The following is a 22,624-nucleotide window of genomic DNA, read 5'->3' as shown; positions in this document are numbered from 1 at the left end:
AGTATTGATATGGGTGACAAAAAGTTATTTGGGAACATACCTCTATGGATAGGATGATCAAATGTATTCAAGTTGTATAAGCTATGGTTACGGTCCAACTATTTTAGTGGACATATTTCTCAAAAACTATGCAATCTTCGGAACCTTCATATCCTCGACCTTAGTCACAACAGTCTTTCAGGTACTATTCCCATGTGTTTAAATAATTTGACTTCGATGGTCAATGGTCCAGATACAAACTTTAATACTTATATTGAGCAAGCCATACTGACACTAAAAGGAAGCGAACTTGTGTACACCACGACTCTAAATCTTGTAAAGAGTATTGATCTTTCATCAAATAATTCACCATGTGAAAACCCTGAAGAAATAAGCAGCCTTATTCTATTAGGCATCTTGATTTGTCCATGAATCAATTGACTGGAAAGATCCCCTTCAAGATCGGAAACTTGCGTTGGCTCAAAACTCTTGATCTCTCACACAACCACCTGACGGGACAGATTCCTCAAAACTTGTCATCTTTAACCTCTTTGTCCCACTTGAACTTGTCTTACAACAACTTGTCCGGAATAATTCCTTGGGGACACGAGCTTCAAACGCTTAATTTTCCATCCATTTATATGAAAATCCATCACTATGTGGTGTTCCTCTTTCAACTAAGTGCCCCGAAGATAAAACTTTTACTGATGAGGATGCAAAAGACAAGAAAGAAGATGAAAATGACAAGTTGTGGTTCTATGTCAGCTTGGTACTTGGATTTATCGTAGGTTTTTGGGGCGTATGCGGCACATTGATCTTAAAGACATCATGGAGGTATGCCTATTTTCAATTCTTCGACAACATCAAATATAAGATAACACTAGCAGCTGCATTGAAAGTGACTTGTTTTCAAAGGTTTTTTTTTCTGAAGTTTGATTATAATATATAAGAGATGATGTGTTTCCCTTTCTTCTTTTGTGTTTTTGGTACTTGCAACTTATGTATTGAATAAAAGAATTTTATCTCTCAATAAATATTCTCACAAACAATTATGTATTAAGATCTACATTCCGCTCCTTTTCTTCGCATTATTTAGAGGCTATGAGTTTCCATTTGTGCTATTTCATTTCAGATGGGATTCATTGCAAACTAGGGATCAAACCTAAGTAAAAGAGTAGCTGCGTTCGATCTCTTTGCTTGTGATACAAAATACTGATTAACAAAACATGTGTTGATGTGCATCTACGAAGAGGGGAGGGAGAAGGGGAGGCTGGAAGATGGGAAATTTTTTTCTATTTCCATTTTCCTTCAAGTTCTCTTTTATAATTTTTTTTTTCTTTTTCTATTTATTCCTTCAACTGAAGAAATAAATATAGATAATGTAGCTTAAATTGTACTGGAAAGGGAAAATACTACCTCAACCAATATTCCACGCGACTTCTCACCTTGTATGATTGAAACCCTCTGAACACTGTAAAAGAATATGCAGAACAAAAAAGTTGTGCAGAACAAGGACTAACAGCGTGAAAAAGTTGGTCCAACATTACTTATAAATGAAGTTTAGGAAAACTGAACGACGAGCTGTAAACGAGAGTAAACCAGACAAATCAAAAACATATTCGACAAAGAAAAAAAAAATCTTACTTCAGATTACACACCCTCAACAACACAGGGTGCGATATATTTATAACAACTTCAGATTACATCAGGATTACAAACATATTTACGAAAAACAAATAAATGGAACATAAAAGCTTATCAGATAAGTTATATCAGAATAAGTTTCTATTGCACGCAGTCCCTCTCAGTAGCTAAAGTAGAGATCACATAAAGCTAGAAAGAGCAAAATGATAACCTGTTAGCCTTAATATGTAATTTTACCTAAGGAATAAGTAAAAAAGGACTCGTTTGGTCAATTCAAAAGAGCAACATGTTGTGCCTTGGCCAGTTCGTTAGTGCGGAAATGAGATTCAGATTACAACCTCACCAAATCACACTCAGTTGAACAGAATAAAATACAAGAAATAAAGACACCGATAAATTTACGAGGTTAAGCAAAAACATGTTTACATCCCCGGAGAGATATTGTTCTTTACTATGAATAACAGTACAAGTACACATGAGTTAAATCAACATAACTCAATCTTGAATCCCTTGCACACCCACTCATAGAATTTTCCCAAGAGCCTCACTCTACCCCAAGAGTTCTTTCACTAGAATAATTTCACTCTAGCTCTCTTGATTTTCCTTCAACCCATGTTCAACCTTTCTCGTGGGAGAGCCGGATGCTTTCCCCTTGGATGCTTCTATGATGCTTACCTTCCTACTTTCTAAGCATTACTAAATGCACAAATATTGCATCTAGTTATATGCATACACTAGCAACTATGCCAACAACCAAGACCAAAAAGTCTTAAGTTCACATGACATAATCATCACCTAACCTACCTAGCATGCACCAAAGTCTATACCTAGTCTATAAAGTATAACTTTGCTTATGGTAGTTACCATGTCTTCAATTGTTGTCAACACATGACTCATAATTACTCACAAATGTATGAGCCAAACACAACAATCTCCACCTTGGCGAATACACCATGCAAAAATCCTTGCACCTGTCACCAAAGCCCATTGGCCTTACGTACCAACATACACACCCTGAATCCACCTCGTTGATCCTGTTCCGATTCAGTCACTGCCAATGCATGTGCAGCTGCTGCAAGCTAAAAATCACCATTTAGCTTCAGACAGGATCTCGACACATCCTCGTCTCCTTCAACAGGTTTCCTCCTCTTCATTGTCTGCAACCTAGAAACTCGTCAGCGCGCCCGTTTCCAGTAACAACCCATCGAGCCAGACAAAATTCCCATACTTCCTCCTACCTCAGGACCATCTCATCACCTGTGAATCCCATAGCTCCACTTGTTGCAAAACCCCTACAACACTTGAGACTAAACATCATCAGGAGAAGTGATGCTTCGAGTACCTAGAAGGCAAACTCAAAGCCTTATGCCACAAACTTGCTACAACACGGCCTTGCATCGTAGCACTGTGGACCCTTGCCTCTGGAACCGGATCTGAACCTGTTGTCTCTCTCAGATCCTCTTTCCATTTTTCTTCCACGACTCCAACCTTGAATAGCTTAAGCAGTCTCGTGCCTACCATCATCCATGGTCATCTTCTTTTGTGTATCATTCCACACCAAAGAAGCTTGCACCTGCTCCAAACTTATTGTATCTTTCCATGCAGTAAAGTTTCACAAGGTTCTCGTACAAATCTGAAAGTGAGGTAAGAAGAAAAAGGCCTTTGTCTTCTTCCTCAACATCAACTTTCGCAGTTGATCCAAGCATCCCTGAGCATGTCTTTCATTTCTTCGGGCTTCATTACTCTCATCTGCCAAGAGTAAAACAGCCACTCCCATTAAACTGCTCAACTGAAAATTCCATGGTGAATAAATCTAGACCTCCAACGATGCTCTGATACCAATTGTTGTGCCTTGGCCCGTTCATTAGTGCGGAAACGAGATTCAGATTACAACCTCATCAAATCACACTCAATTGAACAGAATAAAATACAAGAAATAAAGACACCAAGAAATTTACAAGGTTCGGCAAAAACATGCCTACGTCCCCGGAGAGATATTGTTCTTCACTATGAATAACAGTACAAGTACACATGAGTTAAATCAACATAACTCAATCCCGAATCCCTTGCACACCCACTCATAGAATTTTCCCAAGAGTCTCACTCTACCCCAAAAGTTCTTTCACTAGAATACTTTTCATTCTAACTCTCTTGATTTTCTCTCAACCCATGTTCAACCTTTCCCATGGGAGAGCCGGATGCTCTTCCCTTGGATGCTATGATGCTTACCTTCCCACTTTCTAAGCATTACTAAATGCACAAATATTGCATCTAGTTATAGGCATACACTAGCAACTATGCCAACAACCAAGACAAAAAAGTCTTAAGTTCACATGACATAATTATCACCTAGCCTACCTAGCATGCACCAAAGTCTATACCTAGTTTATAAAGTATAACTTTGCTTGTGGTAGTCACCATGTCTCCAATTGTTGTCAACACATGATTCATAATTACTCACAAATGTATGAGCCAAACACAACACAACAAGCCCATCAATATTGGACACAACAATCCTTGCAGCAAGCTTCCTCTGAACCCCTTGCAATGGAGCGCCTAGCACCACTTCTCTTACAGATGCAATCTTTAGCAAAAGAGTATGTCTGTACTCTACACAAAATCGGCATTCACATAACAAAGTGCAAAAAAATGGAAGTCAGGCAAAAAAAATCAACAGATAAATGCATAAAATTGGAATGTATAAGAAAAAGGAACGCCTGAAAGACGATAATCAAGTAGAATAGAATCTAAAGCAACCCAAATAAAGTGAGACAATGTTGGGTTTTACACCAATGGACCAAGCAGTCAAAGAAGGGTTTCATACCAGTGAACCAAGCAGTCCAAGAAGCTAAAGTTATATGGAAACAATCCAATCTTGTCTATCAATCTAAGTGCATAGTAAAACGCAAAAACTTTGAAAAGAATGCTACCAAATTAGAAAAAACACCGCGACGATTATTATCCATTGCCTTGATGGGCTTTAACAACATATAAATGTTTTGAAAACATATATCCATGGCAGTGGCAATGTTTTGAAATATGGATGTTGTTCCTTTGAACGGTCTAGATTAAAGGAGAAGATTGGAAGGGAGAGAATCCGATTCCCTCTTTTTGGAATTTGGATGCCGGATGGTTCCAATTTGGGAATTTTATTATTAACTCGGGTAGCCTAGTTCTTTCCTATATTCCAAATTTCCACCCTCTCTTCTCCTCGTTATGCCACTTTGTGTAGTTCTTGTAGCTTACATTCACTCTTGCACTTGATTGAGGTCTTCTGTTCGAATTGGCCCTCGGGTCCCCAATATTCACTTGTATTGAAGAAAAACTGCAAACCTTGCTCTTTTTCCCTTTTTATTAAGTGAATATTCACTTGTCAAAAAATAAAAAGGAAAATTAATGAAAAATGTTTGAAAACTTTAAGTTTTAACGATAAGGACAAAATAAAGGAGAAAGTGAATAGTAACAGCATTGACTTTTTAATGTAAAATGTGGTTTTTCGTTAAAGTGAACAGTACCGAGAGCTTTTCGTTTAAGTTCCTAAAAATAAATCCACTTTAGCACCCAACCCCACAAAGTTCTTTTGACTCCATAAGTTGCAAGTTTACGAAATTTTCAGTCATGACATCAACAGCAAATGGAAAACTGCAGAGGATGCCTTTCCTTCACACCAAAATTATACTTTTATTTGGGATTTTAAGGACTCAAATTACAAAGAACATATTAAGGCTAACATACGCAGTCATCCAGATTTGTTTCATAATTATGCCAATGTAAATTCCCCATATTACAAATCGCAGAACAAAACATTCTGCAACCCCCCCACTTATCCAAAACCCAAGAATTTACCAATCTAATCCCCGAAATCCAACCCGATTTCGACCCTCCTAGTTACACAAAATAACCCTTGTGACAATGATCACAAAGCAAGACACAGTGAAGAAAAACAGTGTCACAAAATCCCTCGCATTCCACTTCCTTACTGCCTTCGCTTCGACTCTCAAGCTCTTGGCCCTCCTCAGCGCGTCCACCTCCTTTAACAAATCGAACTCCAACCCTTTCTTCTTCAGCTCCTCGATGCACTTTCCCAGAAGATTCTTATCCTCTTTCTCTCTCTCCAACAACTTCTCCAGGTGCCCCTCCGTGTCGGTTTTATACCTAATCGCCCAAATGATCCCCAGTGAGAAGCAGAGCGAGCAGAGCGAAGGGATCCAGGACCGGCGGCATGCGAACCCGCGCGGGTCCCACGATGAGGAACTGAAAAGAAGGGTGAGGGCCGTGGAGTGGAAGAGGAAGAAGATAATGAAAAGAATCGTGATTTCCTTTCGAACCGAGTCGATTTGGGATTCTTTGAGAGAGACCCTGTTGAGATTTAGCTCTTCTTCTTTCAGCCATTGCTTCAGGAGAAGCTTGTGGCTCGGCGACTGAGCGATTTGGTGAAGTGGGTGTGAGGGCTTTGGCTCCATGATCGATTGGTTTGTTCTCCCGTCGGCCATGGAGTTTTGTATCAGAGAAGGGGAGTGAGGGTTTGAGGGGTGAGTCGTGAGTGGGATTTTGAAACGGCCGCGAGGGCTTCGAGTGTTATAACGGTCCAATTTGGAATAATTTCACAGTAGATTACCGGAAATACCCCTATCATATGCGGGTATTGACGAGATCGCGAGCTTTTGTAACGGCTAGGATGGTTCCAGATCATCAGATCTGTACGGGGAAATTTCTTGTTTGTCCCCTGAACTGGCACGCTCCAACGGTCATGATGATTTAAATAAGTGCCAAAATATTCATTGCACTTTGAATTTTGGAGTTTTATAATTTACCCTATTTTTTAATTTCTATTTTGTTTACCTTCTAGAAAATAGGTTTTCTATTTTAACAACAACAAAAAAAAATGGTTATGATTTTATTTACGCTTTAATATTTATAAATAACTGCTAAATTTCTGTCCAAATTTTCTCTAAGCTAAGCTACAAAAGTTACACATCACAACCTTTTTAATGTAATTGTGTATAAAATTGGACATTCATAAAAAATTAACCGCACAAAATTTGAATTAAAGACCAAAAGATAGATAAAAAAAATTTAGGGGTATTTAAAGAAAAAAAGTTCAAAAAGTTTTCAATAATTTCCCATCATTCATTTTTGCTACAAATAGTTTTTCAAAAAAACAAAAAGAATTACTTGTTACATATATATTTATTATTTGAAAGCAAATAATAAATTTGCTTTTGCATGATATATGTTATATCAAACCCCATGGCTGACAACCGATGATCACAACCGTCCAGGCCTTCGATCTCCTAAAGCAACGGTGGCGGTCATCTCACCTTGACCGATTATATGCAGTAGTCTCTTGAAACCGGAGATAAACCAAGTTGCTGTCCTCTTGCTCGCGACCGAAGGCAGCTAATGCATGAAAAGTCTTCACTTTCTCAACGAGTAAAAAGACATAAAGTGATACCGAAAGAAGTAGAGCAAGAATAAATATAACCTTAGATGTATTGAAGAAAATGATATGGGCAGCCAATGACAAATTACACATTTTAGGACCCTTAAACCCTTTTGCTAGGAGAGAGAAATTCTTGTGTCCAACCAGTTGAATGCGACCAACACAAAAGTTTGCAGATGGGTTAGCCCTACTTGCAGGGGGTGGGGAGGGAGGGATTTTTGGGTCTAGATCGGAGGATTATGTTCTTCCGACCGGCCATCGGAACTTAGAGAAATAGATGGTTGCATACTTGCATGAGAGAAGCTATATAATGGAAAAGAAATCCTAAAAAACTTTGAAGGCAACAAAAGTGTGAGGTTGGACTGTTTGTTAGTGTCAGGCATTGATTTAAGGGAGTGACTTGTGGTCACACAATTGAGTTTAAAACTGTCATAATTAAGTTTAAAACTTTAATTATTAGCCTAATTTGAAGCTCTAATAGCATCTTCAAAGAAGATGCTAAATTGAAACATAAAATTTAAACTTAAAAAGTCTATGTGGCACTTGATCTTTTTTAAAGTTTTGTTCTTCGCTCTATATGTTAAATTTAACTATTATTTATTGCATTATTTACTTTTTATAATCGTGATAAAAAGTATTTATTAATCAATCAAAAATGGATTTGAAGTTGCTGTCAAATTTGACTACAACCATCTTTACTGCCAATCCACGTTATACCATATAAGAATTGGCATTTCGATTGGAAAACACTAATGTTGTCTTTTTTTAACTAAAATTGCTGATTTGAACTTTTTGACATCTCATTTAGAGTGCTCTAAGGCCGCTCATTAATTCATGGCTTTTATTTGGTGGATTGTCAATTTTTGTGAAAGTAACTCATCATACAAACCAGAATTCCAACTTTCTTTAAGGAAAGCAAATAAAGAAGTTACAGAGTTACCGCATTTCCAATCCTCGTTTGCATGAAAAGTGCAGGGATTCCTATTGGCGCTCAAAAAAATCTCACGTACACCTCTTCAGTAAACGCTAGTTCAGAATCTGGGTCTAGGTCTTCTAACATGGGAGTGGATTAGTGCAAATATGTTTCATAAAACGGATAATGCTGTGAACATCCGTGAGTTCTTCGCCAAAACTTTATTGTTTATTCATGATCATACTACAACCTGCACCATGTACACATCTAAGCATTTTCCATGTACTTGGTATCCACAAGCATCCTGTCTTACCTTTGAGTTTATTTACTCTGTCTTCGTCCACGCTATATTTACACCTTATAAAGCATTCCCACTTCGATCAGTGAGGCATGCGGAATTCCAAGTGCAATTGCTGGACGCCTGCAATTCCGTCTCAGAAAACCATAGACAATGTCAATTGCAAACTTCTTCAGGAACGGTGATACCTCACTCGCCACAACATAAGGATTCCCCATCATGTAGGCCACTCCACCAGCTTCCCGTGCCTCCATGAGTTTTTTCATCCACTGCTCGCCACTGCCAATTTCATCTCTCCACTGCTCGTTACTGCCGCCACTAACTTCATCACTCCAACGCACAGCACTGCCGCCACAAACCTCATTTCGAGTTGCTTCATATGTTTGGTTCGGTGACTGCCCTCTAACCGCCATTTCGTCACTGTTACTCTCCTGTTTCAAGAACTCTGCCACCTTCTCGACCAGTTGGGTTTCAAAGTTGTAGAAATCTCTCACATCCTTGTATCCATACCTGACCAATAATAGCATCAGAGAAGTTCGGAGCTACATATTTGTGCAAAAATTCAATGAAATTTGGCTTCATACCAAAGAAACTTTGTGGAAAGTACCTTACAATACACCGGAAAATAGACAGCTCTGGTGGGCCAATCCGGTTAACAAGAAAACGCTCACCAACAGGAACTTTTGGAATCATCAGAGACTTAAGGGTCACAAAGATGAGAGTGTGATGAAATGCAGGGAAGTTTGTGACAAAATGTGCAAACATTGGAGGGAGACCAAACGCAACGTTAGAGTAAACTAAGCAGATTCCAGGGACCCTTGCAATACCTAGGCTTGGCCCAATGCTTAGAAGTCTATCTAACGATACCTTGTTATCTAGCTCATATGCATCCTTCTTTACAGTCCCATAATTCCAGATAGACATCAAAGACACTATTAGAAGAGCGAATAGAAGGGGAAGCCAGCCTCCGTGATGTACTTTTCCAAGGCAGGCGGAGATATAGAGTAGTTCAAGGGATCCAAAGGTTACAAGAAACAAAAAGGCCACGAGAACCTTCTGCTTCCAAACTGTACTAATAATTAGAAACATCAAGCAGGTTGTGATGAACATCACTGTCACTCCAGCAAGCCCTGTAAATGCAAATGCTGTAGAACCGCTTATTTCAAAATTGCACATATGCACAAAGACAGAGAGAGAGAGAGAGAGAGAGAGAGAGAGAGAGCACAGACCGTATGCATGGCCTATCATACGAGTGTCTCTGAAACCTATAACGACGGCAAGACACAATACCATCAACATCCAGTTCACCTCAGGTATGTATATCTGCCCATGTATCTGATTTGATGTATGTTTGATCTTCACACGCGGGAAGCACTGAAGGGCCCTGCACTGACTGACTATTGAGAAGGTAGCTGAAATGATTGCTTGACTTCCCACCACAGAAGCAAGAGTTGCAATAATAAAGACTGGCCAAAACATAACCTCTGAATGGAAAGAAAATATTTTAGAGAAAATATCAGATCAAATTCAAAACCGGTAGCATCTGATGAAATAAAATTAAATTAAAAGTCTAAAACTGATACAGGCATTCACGGAGATTGAAGTTTCTAAAGATGCAGGTTAGATAGATGTCTTTCTTGTACATTTGTTCAAATGAAAATGCAGATAACATGTAGCAGATAAAAGCAAATAATATAATGAACACTAAAAATAATGGCCGTATACTTTGAAAACTGCTATAATGAAGAATAATGGCATGCCTAAAGTGCAAGTTAAACTTGGTCGAAATCATTTGAGTTCCTAATAAGAAGAATGACGTTACGTTAAACAACTAGTTGTTGTAACATTGCATCAATAAGAATATAAGAGCTTTACCAGGAATGGCCATGTAAAAACTGCTATGCAGATCCGTTTTGTGCTTGGAGAGATAAGCAGCTTCTCCCATGTATGCCAGAACTAAGCAAGGGTAAACGAGCGCTGTAAATGCAAACTGCAAGACGAAAGAACTAGTAGTAAATAAATATATAAAATAATAAAAATGTAAAGTAAATAACATATGAAGCCCAAAGAGAAAAGAAAGCTACATAGTTAGCAACATGTGACACTAATAGAAACAAGCATGATAAATTGTGTTTCTTCTCGACTATAAAACTACCGAGGATTACGATACAAAAAAAAGTATTTTGAACAGCCAAAAACAGAACCATAAAAGTACTGAGCAGTTTTCTGCTTCAAAGAGCAAAATTAAAGGTTGAGAATAAGCTACCCTGATTGACAGTTTCGAAAAGTGCCCAAGATCAGCGAACATTGCTTCTGTACCTGTCATGGCCAAATAATGTCTTAGCCTAACAAAGAAGATAAAGTTTTCCAGGCGACTGCAGAAGTTGTTGGAAATTTTTCCTACAAACCAACCTGTGATACAAAGAACAATGCCTCCAAGGGAACTCCAGCCAACTCTTCCAGTTATTTTAAAGAAGTTATAAATATAGTAGGGCGACAGAGCACGTATAACACCAGGGTTCCAACGGAAGATGTTGTAAATGCCTACCCCACAAATGCATAGTAACCATGTTAACATGATTGGAGCAAAAAGAAACCCAACTTTGTGTGTCCCGAAGTGCTGAAGAGCAAAAAGTCCAACCAAGATGATGCACGCTATCAGCACAGTATAATCTGCCATGTACAGACGTAAAAGTAATTAGAAAAGGTAGTTTTCCATGGAAATTGAATAGAAAAAAGTGTATTGCATGATATCAGACAACAAATAATGCTGCACTATATCCATTACCTCAACTCCATGTATTGCCAGTGTGAAAATCAGTATGTAAGAATACACATATATATATATGTATATACACATTTATGATTAACTTACTCTCATGTAAATCTGGAGCTTTGATTCTAATTCCATAAACTGCAGAAAGAACTGCCAACATACATAAAAAAAAACCTCATTAGGTCAACATCAGTAATTGCAGAAAGGGTCAATCAGTAGGGCCAGAGAGAGCATTTAAGAATATCATACCGGACATTGTTGGCGTGAGGATACCATCACCAATTATCATGCCAACTCCTATAAAAACTACAAGCAGCAATACTATTTTAGAACTCTTATGCTTCTCAAAGAATTTTCTTATGAGTGAGCTCATTCGTGTATCCTTGGTAGATAAAACAGAAGAGTACGATGGTATGTGTTCATGTTCAAGATGAACTGTGTTCAAAAGGCCCATCCTTGAGTGTCGGCATAGCAATGAGTACAAGGCAAAAGTTCCACCTGTAAAACTAAAAGTGAATCTCTAATGTCCGACAACTATCAACCAAAATATATTCTCAAAAAATGCTATAAGATAACTGAGGTTACTGTAAGCACCTTCACCATTGTCATCTGCTCCTAACACAAATATAATGTACTTGCAAAGAGGGATAATTGTCAAAGTCCAGAAAACCATTGAAAGCACGCCAAGAATCTCGTGATCCTCCTCATAAAGACGCATATCACCTGAGAATGTACTTTTGTATACGTAAATGGGGGATATGCTAAGGTCCCCATAAACAATACCAAGGCTCTGATAAGCAAGGCATAGAGTGGTCTTGTAAAAATTCTGCTCATAAACAAGTAAGACAAGTGTTATTATGCTTACAAATTATAACATAAATTGAATTCTGCTACAAATATAACCAAGCAGGAACAGTGGAAAAAACAAAAAGAAAATGAAAAAACATAATTAGGACAAAACTTGCCCGCTGTAATGAGTTAAACCATACCGCGACCATGATTATAGTTAAAATCACTAGGCCTACAATAATTGTCGATGTCAAAATCAGCCTGAACTATTTTGGAGTTTGGGCATTGAGTTCTTCTCACATCCTCTGTCCTCAATGCAAGATTGATGATGATCATACAAGAGGATCTCTCAGAAATGAAGCAGTAGTACAGTAACTAGTAAATTAACATGGAAAATAAAGGTAGATTGAATTAGAGAATTTAACGACGAAAACGCTGAAAATTCTAGTCTGTACAGCACCAGTGGAAGACAATCAGGAAGCAAGAAGAATATTATCTTGAAATAGCTCAAACTTAAATGCCTTGATACAATGTATCTTAAGAAAATAAATATAATCAGGATCAAATTTAACAGTTCAAAACCCGAATCGGGTGAAGTGACCAAATAAATGGAAAGTCAGAAAATCTATATTACACTTAGAAGTAACATGAAAAATGGAAAATGCCACCGATTGCAACACAAATAAGAAATGTCAAGTCAGATTCTTCCAACAAGAATACAAAATTGTATGAGATATACTCGGTCTAAGTCCATAAGATCCATACACAGTCGTACACCAAAAAGCAATAAAAATAAATATAAATAAAAATAAAGAAAGAGATTCCATAGGCCACACCAACTTAAATTATAAAACTTCAGAAAACAAAAATGCATCTTCTGTTTGGTTGCTGAGAAAATTCCGGAAGAAAACAGTCAAACTCATTGCAAAGACTGAGAGAGCATTCATTAGGAATCAAAAACAACAAAATCCCATTTTCCAGAAACCAAAAATAGTATTAAAAATACTCAAAACTTCACTCTTTACATTTCCTCTATTCCTTACTCAATTTACCTGGAAACAAACACAAAAGGAAAGAAAACAAAAGAATGAACACACACAGCAACATAACCAAACGCTCACCGGCCGCAAGCCTCCGGAAAGGGAAGCCGATTCCGGGTCCATTTTCCTTTCCAGTCGGACCCTAAATGCTATGAATCAATGTGAAGTCCAACAGACTAGTCTTCCGCCAACAAAGCTTTTTATACTGAAGTGGGGTTTTCTGAATTAATGGTGAAAAGGAAGGGCACCCAAAAAGGACACAGTGAAAGGTGAAAAGCAGAAGTTAAAGATCCAGACTTTTGAAGTGAAATTTATGGTGAAAGAAAGAACCCAGTTTTGGCAAAAAGCGAATAAACCGAAAGAGAAAGAGGGAGGGAAAGAGGCGAAAGGCAGTTGTTATAAAGACTCGAGCTTTCGAGGAGGGATCGCTACGTGCACAAGTTACAACTTACAACGTGTCGAGAGAAAAGCGTCCTCGTGGCTTTTCTTATTTTTAGACCTCTTGCTAAAGGTGGTCGATCTCTGTATTTTTGTGAAGTACATATATTTTTGGTTGTCTGACTCAACAATTTACTACTCTCCCTTGATTTGTTCGATACTTAATTTCGGTAAAAGTTTTAAGTTCGATTTTTACTTACGTAAGGTTTTTCACGTGATTAAGGCAAATTTAACTAGATGAATTTCACACACATAGTGTGAGTAAATATACAAAATTAAAATATATATATATGAAAGAGAAAAATTGGAGAGAAATGTGAAAGAGAGAAGACGAGAGAGGGATCGTGTGAGTGCCATAATTTTCTTTTTCTTCAAAACTTTTTTGTATGAGATTAATTTAATGCTCGTGATTTTCTTTTTATATTTTCTTTTAATTATACATAAAACTGTATAATGATATTTTTCTTGATTTTCAGTTAATAAAGAGTGTTCTATTAATAGGTCGTATAGAATCTTATATATAGGAATATTGCACATTAAGTTTAAGTTTGAGACTCACCGAATTTCTACTATTTTATTTTTAGAATAAGGATATTCTAATTTAAGAAGTGAAAGATTAGGCTAGGCCAACTAATGTCATCCAATAACTATGTCGAATTCAACACAAATAAATATAATATGTTACTTTCGATTCATATAAGTTGAACATGAAAACTCTCACCATCCAAAGTGAAAGGACTAGATACACTCTTTACACATCTTATTGTTTTGTGTAAGAAGAAAAAACTTAAGTATAAAATCCAACAAGAGTTTCATTCCACCGAGGTGGGGGAAGGAAACCATATATAAACGAACAACATTCTATTATGTTCATTTTTTTTCTGTTTTGTAATTTTTGTTTTGTTATATTATCTCGTACGGCTGTCAAAATTAATAGATACTCATGTACGGCAATATGCATTAATTAAGTGATATATGACGGAATCACATCAAGTGACCCAATGATAAGGTGCGGATTTCGGATACTACAATACAAAAAAAAAAAAAGGAGATCCCGTGTTCGAGGCTCCAAGTTGGCTTTGGAAGTGATATATGATGGAAAGTGTACGCTTAAATCTCTATTGAAAGTATAATAAGCTATGGCAAGTATCAATCGTAGCCCTCCTTTCTACTACTTGGTATCCTGAGAGACGGCCGGGCAACTACTTTCTCTGCATTGGAATATCAGATGGAGAGGGAGAGCTTGAAGACTCCAAAGCTAGTGAACTATGGCGCCGTAAAAAACTAAAAATTATTTTGCAAAAGATGGGAGAAGTCAGTTTACCTTTTTTCTTTGTCTTCCTTTAATTTTCTGTCACATGTGTTATCATTTTTGGTATATTTTGATAAGCATTTTAAGTCCCAATATGCCCCAGAACTTACATCACCGATGTTGTTCTTGACGTAACTACATATTAATAGGACAGGAGTTCTACTAACAAATATTAATGGATGGTGAACTTTCCACAATAAACTGTTTATTATTTTGTTATATCTTTGATGTGGAATTTTGTTTACTGTTACATATATCATCTGTCTTATGTTACGTAACAAACCAAAATTATTTAACTTTATAAACACAAAATAATCAACTGGGGATTAGTCCTACCCTTAGGGTGTATGATACTTCATACTTCAACAAAAAAATAAATAAACACAATATATTCTGTAGCGTAGCATGTGGGGCAGATAAGAAGGTCCATCACTTCCTAAATTTTGTTCCAACAATGCAATGCATGGGCTAAGCAAATCATCTTAAGTACACAATTGGACGAAATGTTTGCTTACCTTCTTTTTGTTAAAGCAGTGGCAAACACAGAGTGTATCAAGTTTTTGACCAACAAAATTTAGTTTGGCTCAATTTCAGTACAAATGCTGACATTATCAATAGAAAATTCATCGTAATTCGTCAAACAAAAAATCAAACTTGAATACAAATAAAAAAAATACGTTGTTGGAGCAAATTTGACTAAACCTACCATAAAAAGCTTTGCATGTCACGTATGTAAAACGTCAATGTGGTTTGCATGGTCTCTCATTGCATGGGGTGGGGGCTTTCAAATGAAAGTTTTACACATAAGTCAAATGGTTCACATTACCATATCTTACTGCCGACCTACATGAAATAAGCAAAAGTAAGGTGTACACCATTTGAAGTCATTGGATACTGTAATTAATCTATGTTTAATTTTTGTAGTTTGTACAATTAGGCATGTCGACTGCAATTTCCATCGTTTTCTGGTTGGATTTCCTTGTGATCTTGGAAGGTCGATTAAGAAAGCTTAATTTTCTTTGCTAATAAATATTGACTTAATTTGGAAATATAGAATTAGACAAATTATTGAGCATGCATACTTTGATTTTTGGAAAAATAACATGATGTAGCTTTTCGCCCAATGAGGTTTGATTTTTACATGTTTACACCTAAGGTCTCATTGGGTTTGCTGACTTGGAAGGAAAAGCAAGACAGTTCATAGAAACAAATGCAAAAAACTATGATAGTTATCTTTACGTGTTTGGAGAAAATTAACGTTCGACTCATATTGACTAGAACTCAATAACAATATATATCTTATTAACAAGTTCAGTACCTTTACAGGTGGTTTCATTGTAGTAGCGTAGACTTTATCATGGTTATGTTGGCCGTTGCAAAAGAAAACTATACTTCATTTAAGAACTTTTTAGTATGTTAAAAACCTACAAGGTACATTATACTTCATAGTTTTTAACTGTTGGATATTTAATTAAAATATAATAACTAAGATTAAACGGAGCTTAATATAATTTGATTCGATTGAGAAATCCAAATTTTGCTTCTTTTTGTTGTGATTAATTTACAAATTTTTAAAAATCTTTTTGGCACCTTTTGCAAATTTGTTGACCAATAAGTGATCTCTGCAGGGTAAATACCATGAAAATTGAACCTAAGTTAACTGGATTTCAAACTTGGCAGTTGAAGTAAACCACAAGAGACAAGACTCCAATCCGCATAAAACAAAGAGGAATTATTATGGGATTTGGACAGATGGGAAAAATACTTGAATTTATGGGATTTTGGTGGCCATCGTAACTGCAGCCTTCTGATTTGGTACACTGCCAACCTTTTAGACTTCATTTAGGATACATTGTCCCTTTTGGTTGTCAAGTTAATAAATTGGATGAGAAGTAGATTATTTGACTCGTCTTCCTTTAATTTAACCATGAATTTATGACTAGTTCAGGCTGAGATTTCTTTTTAGGGAAAATGTTCTATAGCAGCCAATATCTGATTTTAGTGGCATGTACAGTCTAATAAATGGTTGTCACGTTTAAAAGTTGTACTACTTGTTCAATAGATATTTATCATGTGGTGTTTTTTATTACACTATTTTTTTCGTGCAAAACGGTAATCAGAATAACTAATTATTATTACAATTTAATGGTATTCTTCTTCAGTAATAAATTAAAAGTATCATGTTTGACTTACATGAATGATGAAAATATATTATATATGTATTTTGTTAGATACCTAATTTATAAATGATTCATTATGTCACTTAGCTCACCGCTTATTTTATTTTATTTTTTAGAGAATGTTATTAACATTCCTAAAATTTCATTTGGCACTCCAAACTTTCTATAATTAAAAAAAAAGGGTAAATTACATAGTAGCCCCTCAGGTTTGAGGTCTATTGCAATCTTATACAACATCTTTAAAACATGTCACTTTCATACCTCAAGTACTATTTTATTTCAATTTCATACAACCGTTAGATTTTCCATTCATGGATCTGTTAAATGCTGACGTGGCTGCCAAATGTCTGCCACGTGGCAAATAAAATAATTTTTTTAATTTTTTTTTTAAAACCTGAAATTGGAAGAAGAAAAAAAAAAGAAAGAAAGTGACCGAACCCAGAAGAAGAAGAGAAGAAGAAAGAGGAGGGAGGAGAAAGAAGAAGAAGAAGAAAAAAAAAGAAAAAAAAAAAAAGGGGTCCGAACCCAGAAGAAGGAGGAAGGAGAAGGAAGATGAGGAGGAGGAGGAGGAAGAAGAAGAAGAAGAAGAAGAAGAAAAAAAAGAGGGACCGAACCCAGAAAAATGAGGAAGAAGAAGAAGAAGAGAAGAAGAAAGAGGAGGAGGATGAGGAAGAAGAAGAAGAAGAAGAAAAAAAAAAAGAAAAAAAAAAGGGACCGAACCCAGAAGAAGGAGTAAGAAGAAGAAGAGAAGAAGAAAGAGGAGGGAGGAGAAAGAAGAATAAGAGAAGAAGAAAGAGGAGGGAGGAGAAAGAAGAAGAATAAGAAGAAAAAAAAAAAAAAAAAAAAAGGGGTCCGAACCCAGAAGAAGGAGGAAGAAGAAGAAAGAGGAGGAGGAGGAGGAGGAAGAAGAAGAAAAAAAAAAGGGGACCGAACCCAGAAAAGGAGGAAGAAGAAGAAGAGAAGAAGAAAGAGGAGGAGGATGAGGAAGAAGAAGAAAAAAAAAAAAAAGAAAGGGACCGAACCCAGAAGAAGAAGGAGGAAGAAGAAGAAGAGAAGAAGAAAGAGGAGGAGGAGGGAGAAGAAGAAGAAGGAAAAAAAAAAAAAAAAAGCGAAAAAAAAAAGGGTCCGAACCCAGAAGAAGAAGAAAGCGAAAGAGAAGAAGAAGAAGAAGAAGAATAAGAAGAAAGAATAAGAGAAGAAGAATAAGAAGAAAGAATAAGTGGCAGATATGTTTTTTTTTTTTAATTAAAAAAATATTTTATTTGCCACGTGACAGACATTTGGCAGCCACGCATTATATATGTGGCAGCCACGTCAGCATTTAACAGATCCATTGATGGAAAATCTAACGGTTGTATGAATGAGGTATGAAAGTGAAATGTTTTAAAGATGTTGTATAAGATTGCAATAGACCTCAAACCTGAGGGGCTACTATGTAATTTACCCTAAAAAAACACTTATGAATAGTGTAGAATGAAATTTTTAGAATGTTAATAACAGTTCCCATAAAAAATACACTTATAAAAAATGTAGAATGAAATTTTTAGAATGTTAATAACCGTTTCCATTTTTTATTATCCCCTCGTCAGTGCAAAAGGCTAATCAGAATGAGTTGGAAGTTCATGAGTGTTTATATGGTGACAACTGACAAAGCTGCTCATGGGCTTCACATATGGACTTGGCCTTCTACCTACGCTGACTAACATTCATTGAAGTCTAAAAAGTTCCGGAAAATAATGAAATGACTCAGTTTAATGAGTCCTAAACTATACTAGTAGAAAATTAACAATTAGGGTGCGTTTGTTGCACCGGCCTGTCTCAGACTGGACTAGCTTCAGAGACTAAACTGAATTGGTTTAGACTAGACTAAGGGCTGGTTTGGTATTGCTGTGCTTTGAAAAAAAGCTGCTGTGAGAATAAGCGGCTGTGCTGTGAGAATAAGCGGCTGTGAAATAAATCAGCAGAGCGTTTGGTAAACTTTTTTGTAAAAAAGCTTTTGGAAAAAAAAGTAATCTGATAGTGGGTCCTTTCATTAAAGGAGCACTGTAGCTCCATGTGCTTTGAAAAAAAACCAGTTTTCCAAAGCTACAAATAGCAGCTTCAGCTTTTTCTTTTGATTTCAACTTATTCTCACAGCAGCTTCCAAAATAAGCCCTTTTTTTTCAGTTTACCAAACACCTAAAACCCTCACAGCTTTTTTTCATAGGTGCTTTTTTTTTAAGCACCTCACTCCCAAACTAGGTCTAAGCTGGACTAATTTAGTGAACCGTTTGGTGCAGTGTCGGACTAAGAAGCAATATAACAACAAAATTTTATACAAATACCAAAAAATTGAACCACAACATCAACATTCTGCCAAATCCAAATCCTAACATCCAAATTCCAGAAAAATCATAACTAGATGATCACCACTCCGGAAAAATCAAATCTTTCACTTATATGTGCATGACCAAAAAATCAATTTGAAAACCTCATATTACATTTTACAACCCAGAATTGAATCTTTCCAATGAATCAAGAGAACCCAAATACCCCACAGAACAAAAAATTCAACCCAATAGAAGCAGAATGTAGTCAGCAGCAAGCAAACCACAATCAAATATTTCCAGATCGAGAAGATATCCATTGCTGCATTACGTTACATGAACTTTGAGCATCTGGTCATCTCACGGTTATGGAATGGTAGGAAACCCATCTGAGTCTGCAACCTCGACGGCAACCACGGCCTTTGAGCAACGATTTGATATATAGTAATATATAATTCATTCAAACCCATATATAGAATATGACAAATTAAAATTGCTATCCCAATTCTCAAACATACATATATATATATATATATATATATATATATATGTATGTATGTTATAATCTCAAGCAACTCCATCAACAATCCCAAATCAATATTCACAACTTAGAATCAAGTGAAACGAACTAATAGAATTTCAGGTGATTCTTCCAAGTTTTTCTCACCTTTTTTTTTTCATCAAACTAATAGAATTTCAGGTGATTCTTTCGAGTTTTTCTCACCTTTTTTTTTCATCAAAGAATTGAAGATTCTTCTGCAAATTTGCATGTTTGAATTGAATTTGGGGATTTGAGTACTGGGTAAATTTGAATATGTCAAGCTATCTTTTTTTGTCTAACGGCGAGGGCCCAAGTGAGCTCAAACAAATCGGACGACGGCGAGAGCGGGACCTTCCTCGAAGGTTTGCAGCAAAGGAGTCATTGTTGGAGCTCTATGCAACTGCAATTTGGTCAGGTCATCGAGAATATCGCTGTAGTTCTCTCGAATTAGAAACGAGGGAATGGTCTTGGTGTGGTGTTGTGATCTCGTTGGAGAGAGGACGCAACGCAGACGAAGCAAAGTCTTTGTAGAGGGAAGACGCCAAGCGGCGCAAAAGAGATGAAGCAGGTCTTAGCAGTCCCGTGGTTTTCAGGGGGCTTTGTAAAGACGACCTAACGAGGGAGATAGTCCACACGAGTCCGGGCTAGTCTCATTTAAGTTAGTCCCTAAGCATACCAAACATGGGACAATAATCCTAGCCAATCCAGTCCCACTTAAGAAGGTGAAACAAACACCCCCTTAAAGTACTATTTCAAAAGCAATATTACGTAGAACAGTCATATCATGTGTTACTATGGCCAAACGATCAAACTCGAGACTTTATATGTTTGTATATCACCCATACCCACTTTTTATGCCCGTGTAAGAGGCACCACATGAGTATACGCCACAACGAAATTTCTCTCAATATCTTGACCCAAATTTGCCAAACTCAACTATATTGTAAGTTTACAACAATTTGAGGAAAACGTCTAAATTTTTTGGGTTTGAGTAAAATGTGGAACATGCATTTGAAGTTTTAATCGATTGCAGAACTTGCACTAATCAGCAATTCCTTCTTCCTATCCCGTTCCTTCTTCCTCTGTCCGGGTCTAACTGTTGGAAAAAATTAGTATCTTATATGATTATAGTTAGTTTGATATATGGGATTATACCATCCGAATTAAGATTTCTAGGTTTTACTTTCTATAAATATAGCTTATAGTTTAGTATGAATAACAAGTTAGTTACGATGTGGCCTCTTAAGATTTTGTAGCTATTTTGACATTCTTGTCTATTAATAATATTCTTATTATTTTGTAGTCATATTTGTTCCGCACTATGATATTCAACTTGATATCAGAGTAGGTTTGATCTTTCGGGATTTATTTTGCTCTTGTATCAATGTTGTTTGTTTGATATTAGTTTTCAGTATTAGTTTTTGAAAAAAAAAATTGAGTATGTTTGCTCGGAACCACTTGCAGGTCCCTGCATACCCGAAACCCCAGCCAATAACCGCCGCTTCAAACTTGTCGTGCCTAGTTTTTCTGCAATCTGCCGCTGCTATTGACCGAAGCCTAGAAACGTACCCACATCGCCGCCACGCCCAACATACCCGCCTATCGCCCATATTGCCATCCACTGATGCACTCCCTGTACACGCATCCTTGCCGCCGCTCTGATCTGCACCCTGTTGTTGTCCCATTAGGCACAAAATCCGCAGGTGCTCCTACCTATAGACCCATGTTCTGCAAACCAGTCTGTGCTTTGTAGAAGTTAAGGAAAGAAAAGAAGAAAAAGGAAAGAAAAAAAAAAGGAACGGGTGAAAGGAAAATGTCAGAACAAAAAAAAATTGTTGAGGTTTCGACCCACACGGGTAAAGAGGAAAAATGGGTTGTGGGCTGTTTGCCAGCCATTTTTTGGTTTGATGTCTTTGAGGCTCACATGAGTTGTTGGCTTGTTTGAGATTGTTTTGTGACAGTCATTCAAGTGCTTAGAATTGTGACCACTAGAGTGATAGTGTTTATGTTTGTTCATTCATTGATACAATTGAGATATGGAAATCTCGTCCATTTAGTGATAGGTTCTTTCTATACTCTTAACACTAGCCAATTTGAATTAGAATCAGTTTGCTAGCCAGAATTAGCTTGCCAACAAGAATCAATTTGCCAATCCAGTCAAGTTTGCTTGCTTGCTAGTCCGCCTAACGGAGCCAATCTGCATCTGCTTGTTTGCAAACCCATGTCCTATACCGCTATGAGTTTGACGGTTTTTAGTATATGGGCTTAGCCCATCAGAATTAGGGTTTCTAGGTTTTGCTTTTTATAAATATAGTTTATAATTTAGTATGATTAACAAATTAGTCACGATGTAGCCTGTTAAGGTTTTGTAGCCGTTTCGGTATTCTTGTCTATTAATAATATTCTTATTATTTTGTAATCATGTTTGTTCCGCCCTATGTATTCAACTTCAACACCTCTCTCTAGTTGGGTGGAGTTAGGCTATTATCCTTCCTATCGATAATGGTCTAATTTTGTATCTCCTACACTATTGAGCGTGTTGGTCGTGTTCACGGTGGTGGTAGTTCGGGTGAACATGTGGTTTGATTTGTAAGTGGTTTGATTCGAATATCTGAAGCCATTGAGGCTTTCTATCGGTTGGATTGTGTTTGATGAGGCACACCCTTTGAAAGCTTCAACTCGATCCTTTAGTTTTGGGTTTGTGCATTACAACACAATGCCTTTCATTACGGTGAAGTACATGGCCTCTAAGTTGAGGCCTTTGCCATTGCCATAGGAAATTTGATGCACACTTGCTGTAACATCCCATATCGCTTAGGGGAATGGATTCTATAAGCCTTATATGTATATTCCCATCTCTACCTAGCACGAGGCCTTTTGGGAGCTCATTGGCTTCGAGTTCCGTAAGAACTCTGAAGTTAAGCGAGTTCGCGCAAAAGCATTCTCAGGATGGGTGACTAACTGG

At 36.9% G+C, this 22,624-nt stretch overlaps 2 protein-coding genes across 4 annotated transcripts; both read right to left on the bottom strand.

Moving 5' to 3' along the window:
- Positions 1-5,284: 5,284 nt before the first annotated feature.
- LOC103427945 (uncharacterized) lies at positions 5,285-6,175 on the bottom strand. The gene has a single exon (XM_008366029.4). The coding sequence runs from the start codon at positions 6,114-6,116 to the stop codon at positions 5,508-5,510; it is 609 nt and encodes a 202-aa protein (XP_008364251.2). The 5' UTR covers positions 6,117-6,175; the 3' UTR covers positions 5,285-5,507.
- A 2,010-nt stretch (positions 6,176-8,185) lies between these two features.
- On the bottom strand, positions 8,186-13,145 carry LOC103409042 (probable potassium transporter 13). 3 transcript variants are annotated; one of them, XM_008347863.4, is made up of 10 exons: positions 12,964-13,145; positions 11,648-11,879; positions 11,303-11,551; positions 11,153-11,203; positions 10,690-10,950; positions 10,544-10,596; positions 10,153-10,267; positions 9,507-9,761; positions 8,885-9,422; positions 8,186-8,787 (listed from the first exon to the last, which is right to left on the bottom strand). In XM_008347863.4, the coding sequence occupies exons 1-10, from the start codon at positions 13,003-13,005 to the stop codon at positions 8,331-8,333; spliced, it is 2,253 nt and encodes a 750-aa protein (XP_008346085.2). In that variant the 5' UTR covers positions 13,006-13,145; the 3' UTR covers positions 8,186-8,330. The 3 variants fall into 3 exon arrangements, with proteins under 3 accessions (XP_008346085.2, XP_008346086.2, XP_070677327.1); XM_008347864.4 differs by having other exon boundaries at positions 8,885-9,407; XM_070821226.1 differs by lacking the exon at positions 12,964-13,145 and adding an exon at positions 12,043-12,179.
- Positions 13,146-22,624: the final 9,479 nt, after the last annotated feature.

The sequence above is a fragment of the Malus domestica genome, chromosome 05 (assembly GCF_042453785.1).
Source record: "Malus domestica chromosome 05, GDT2T_hap1".
NCBI classification, from domain to species: Eukaryota; Viridiplantae; Streptophyta; class Magnoliopsida; order Rosales; family Rosaceae; genus Malus; species Malus domestica.
Note: the sequence above shows the minus strand (reverse complement) of the source record. Positions and strands in the feature narration are given on the sequence as shown.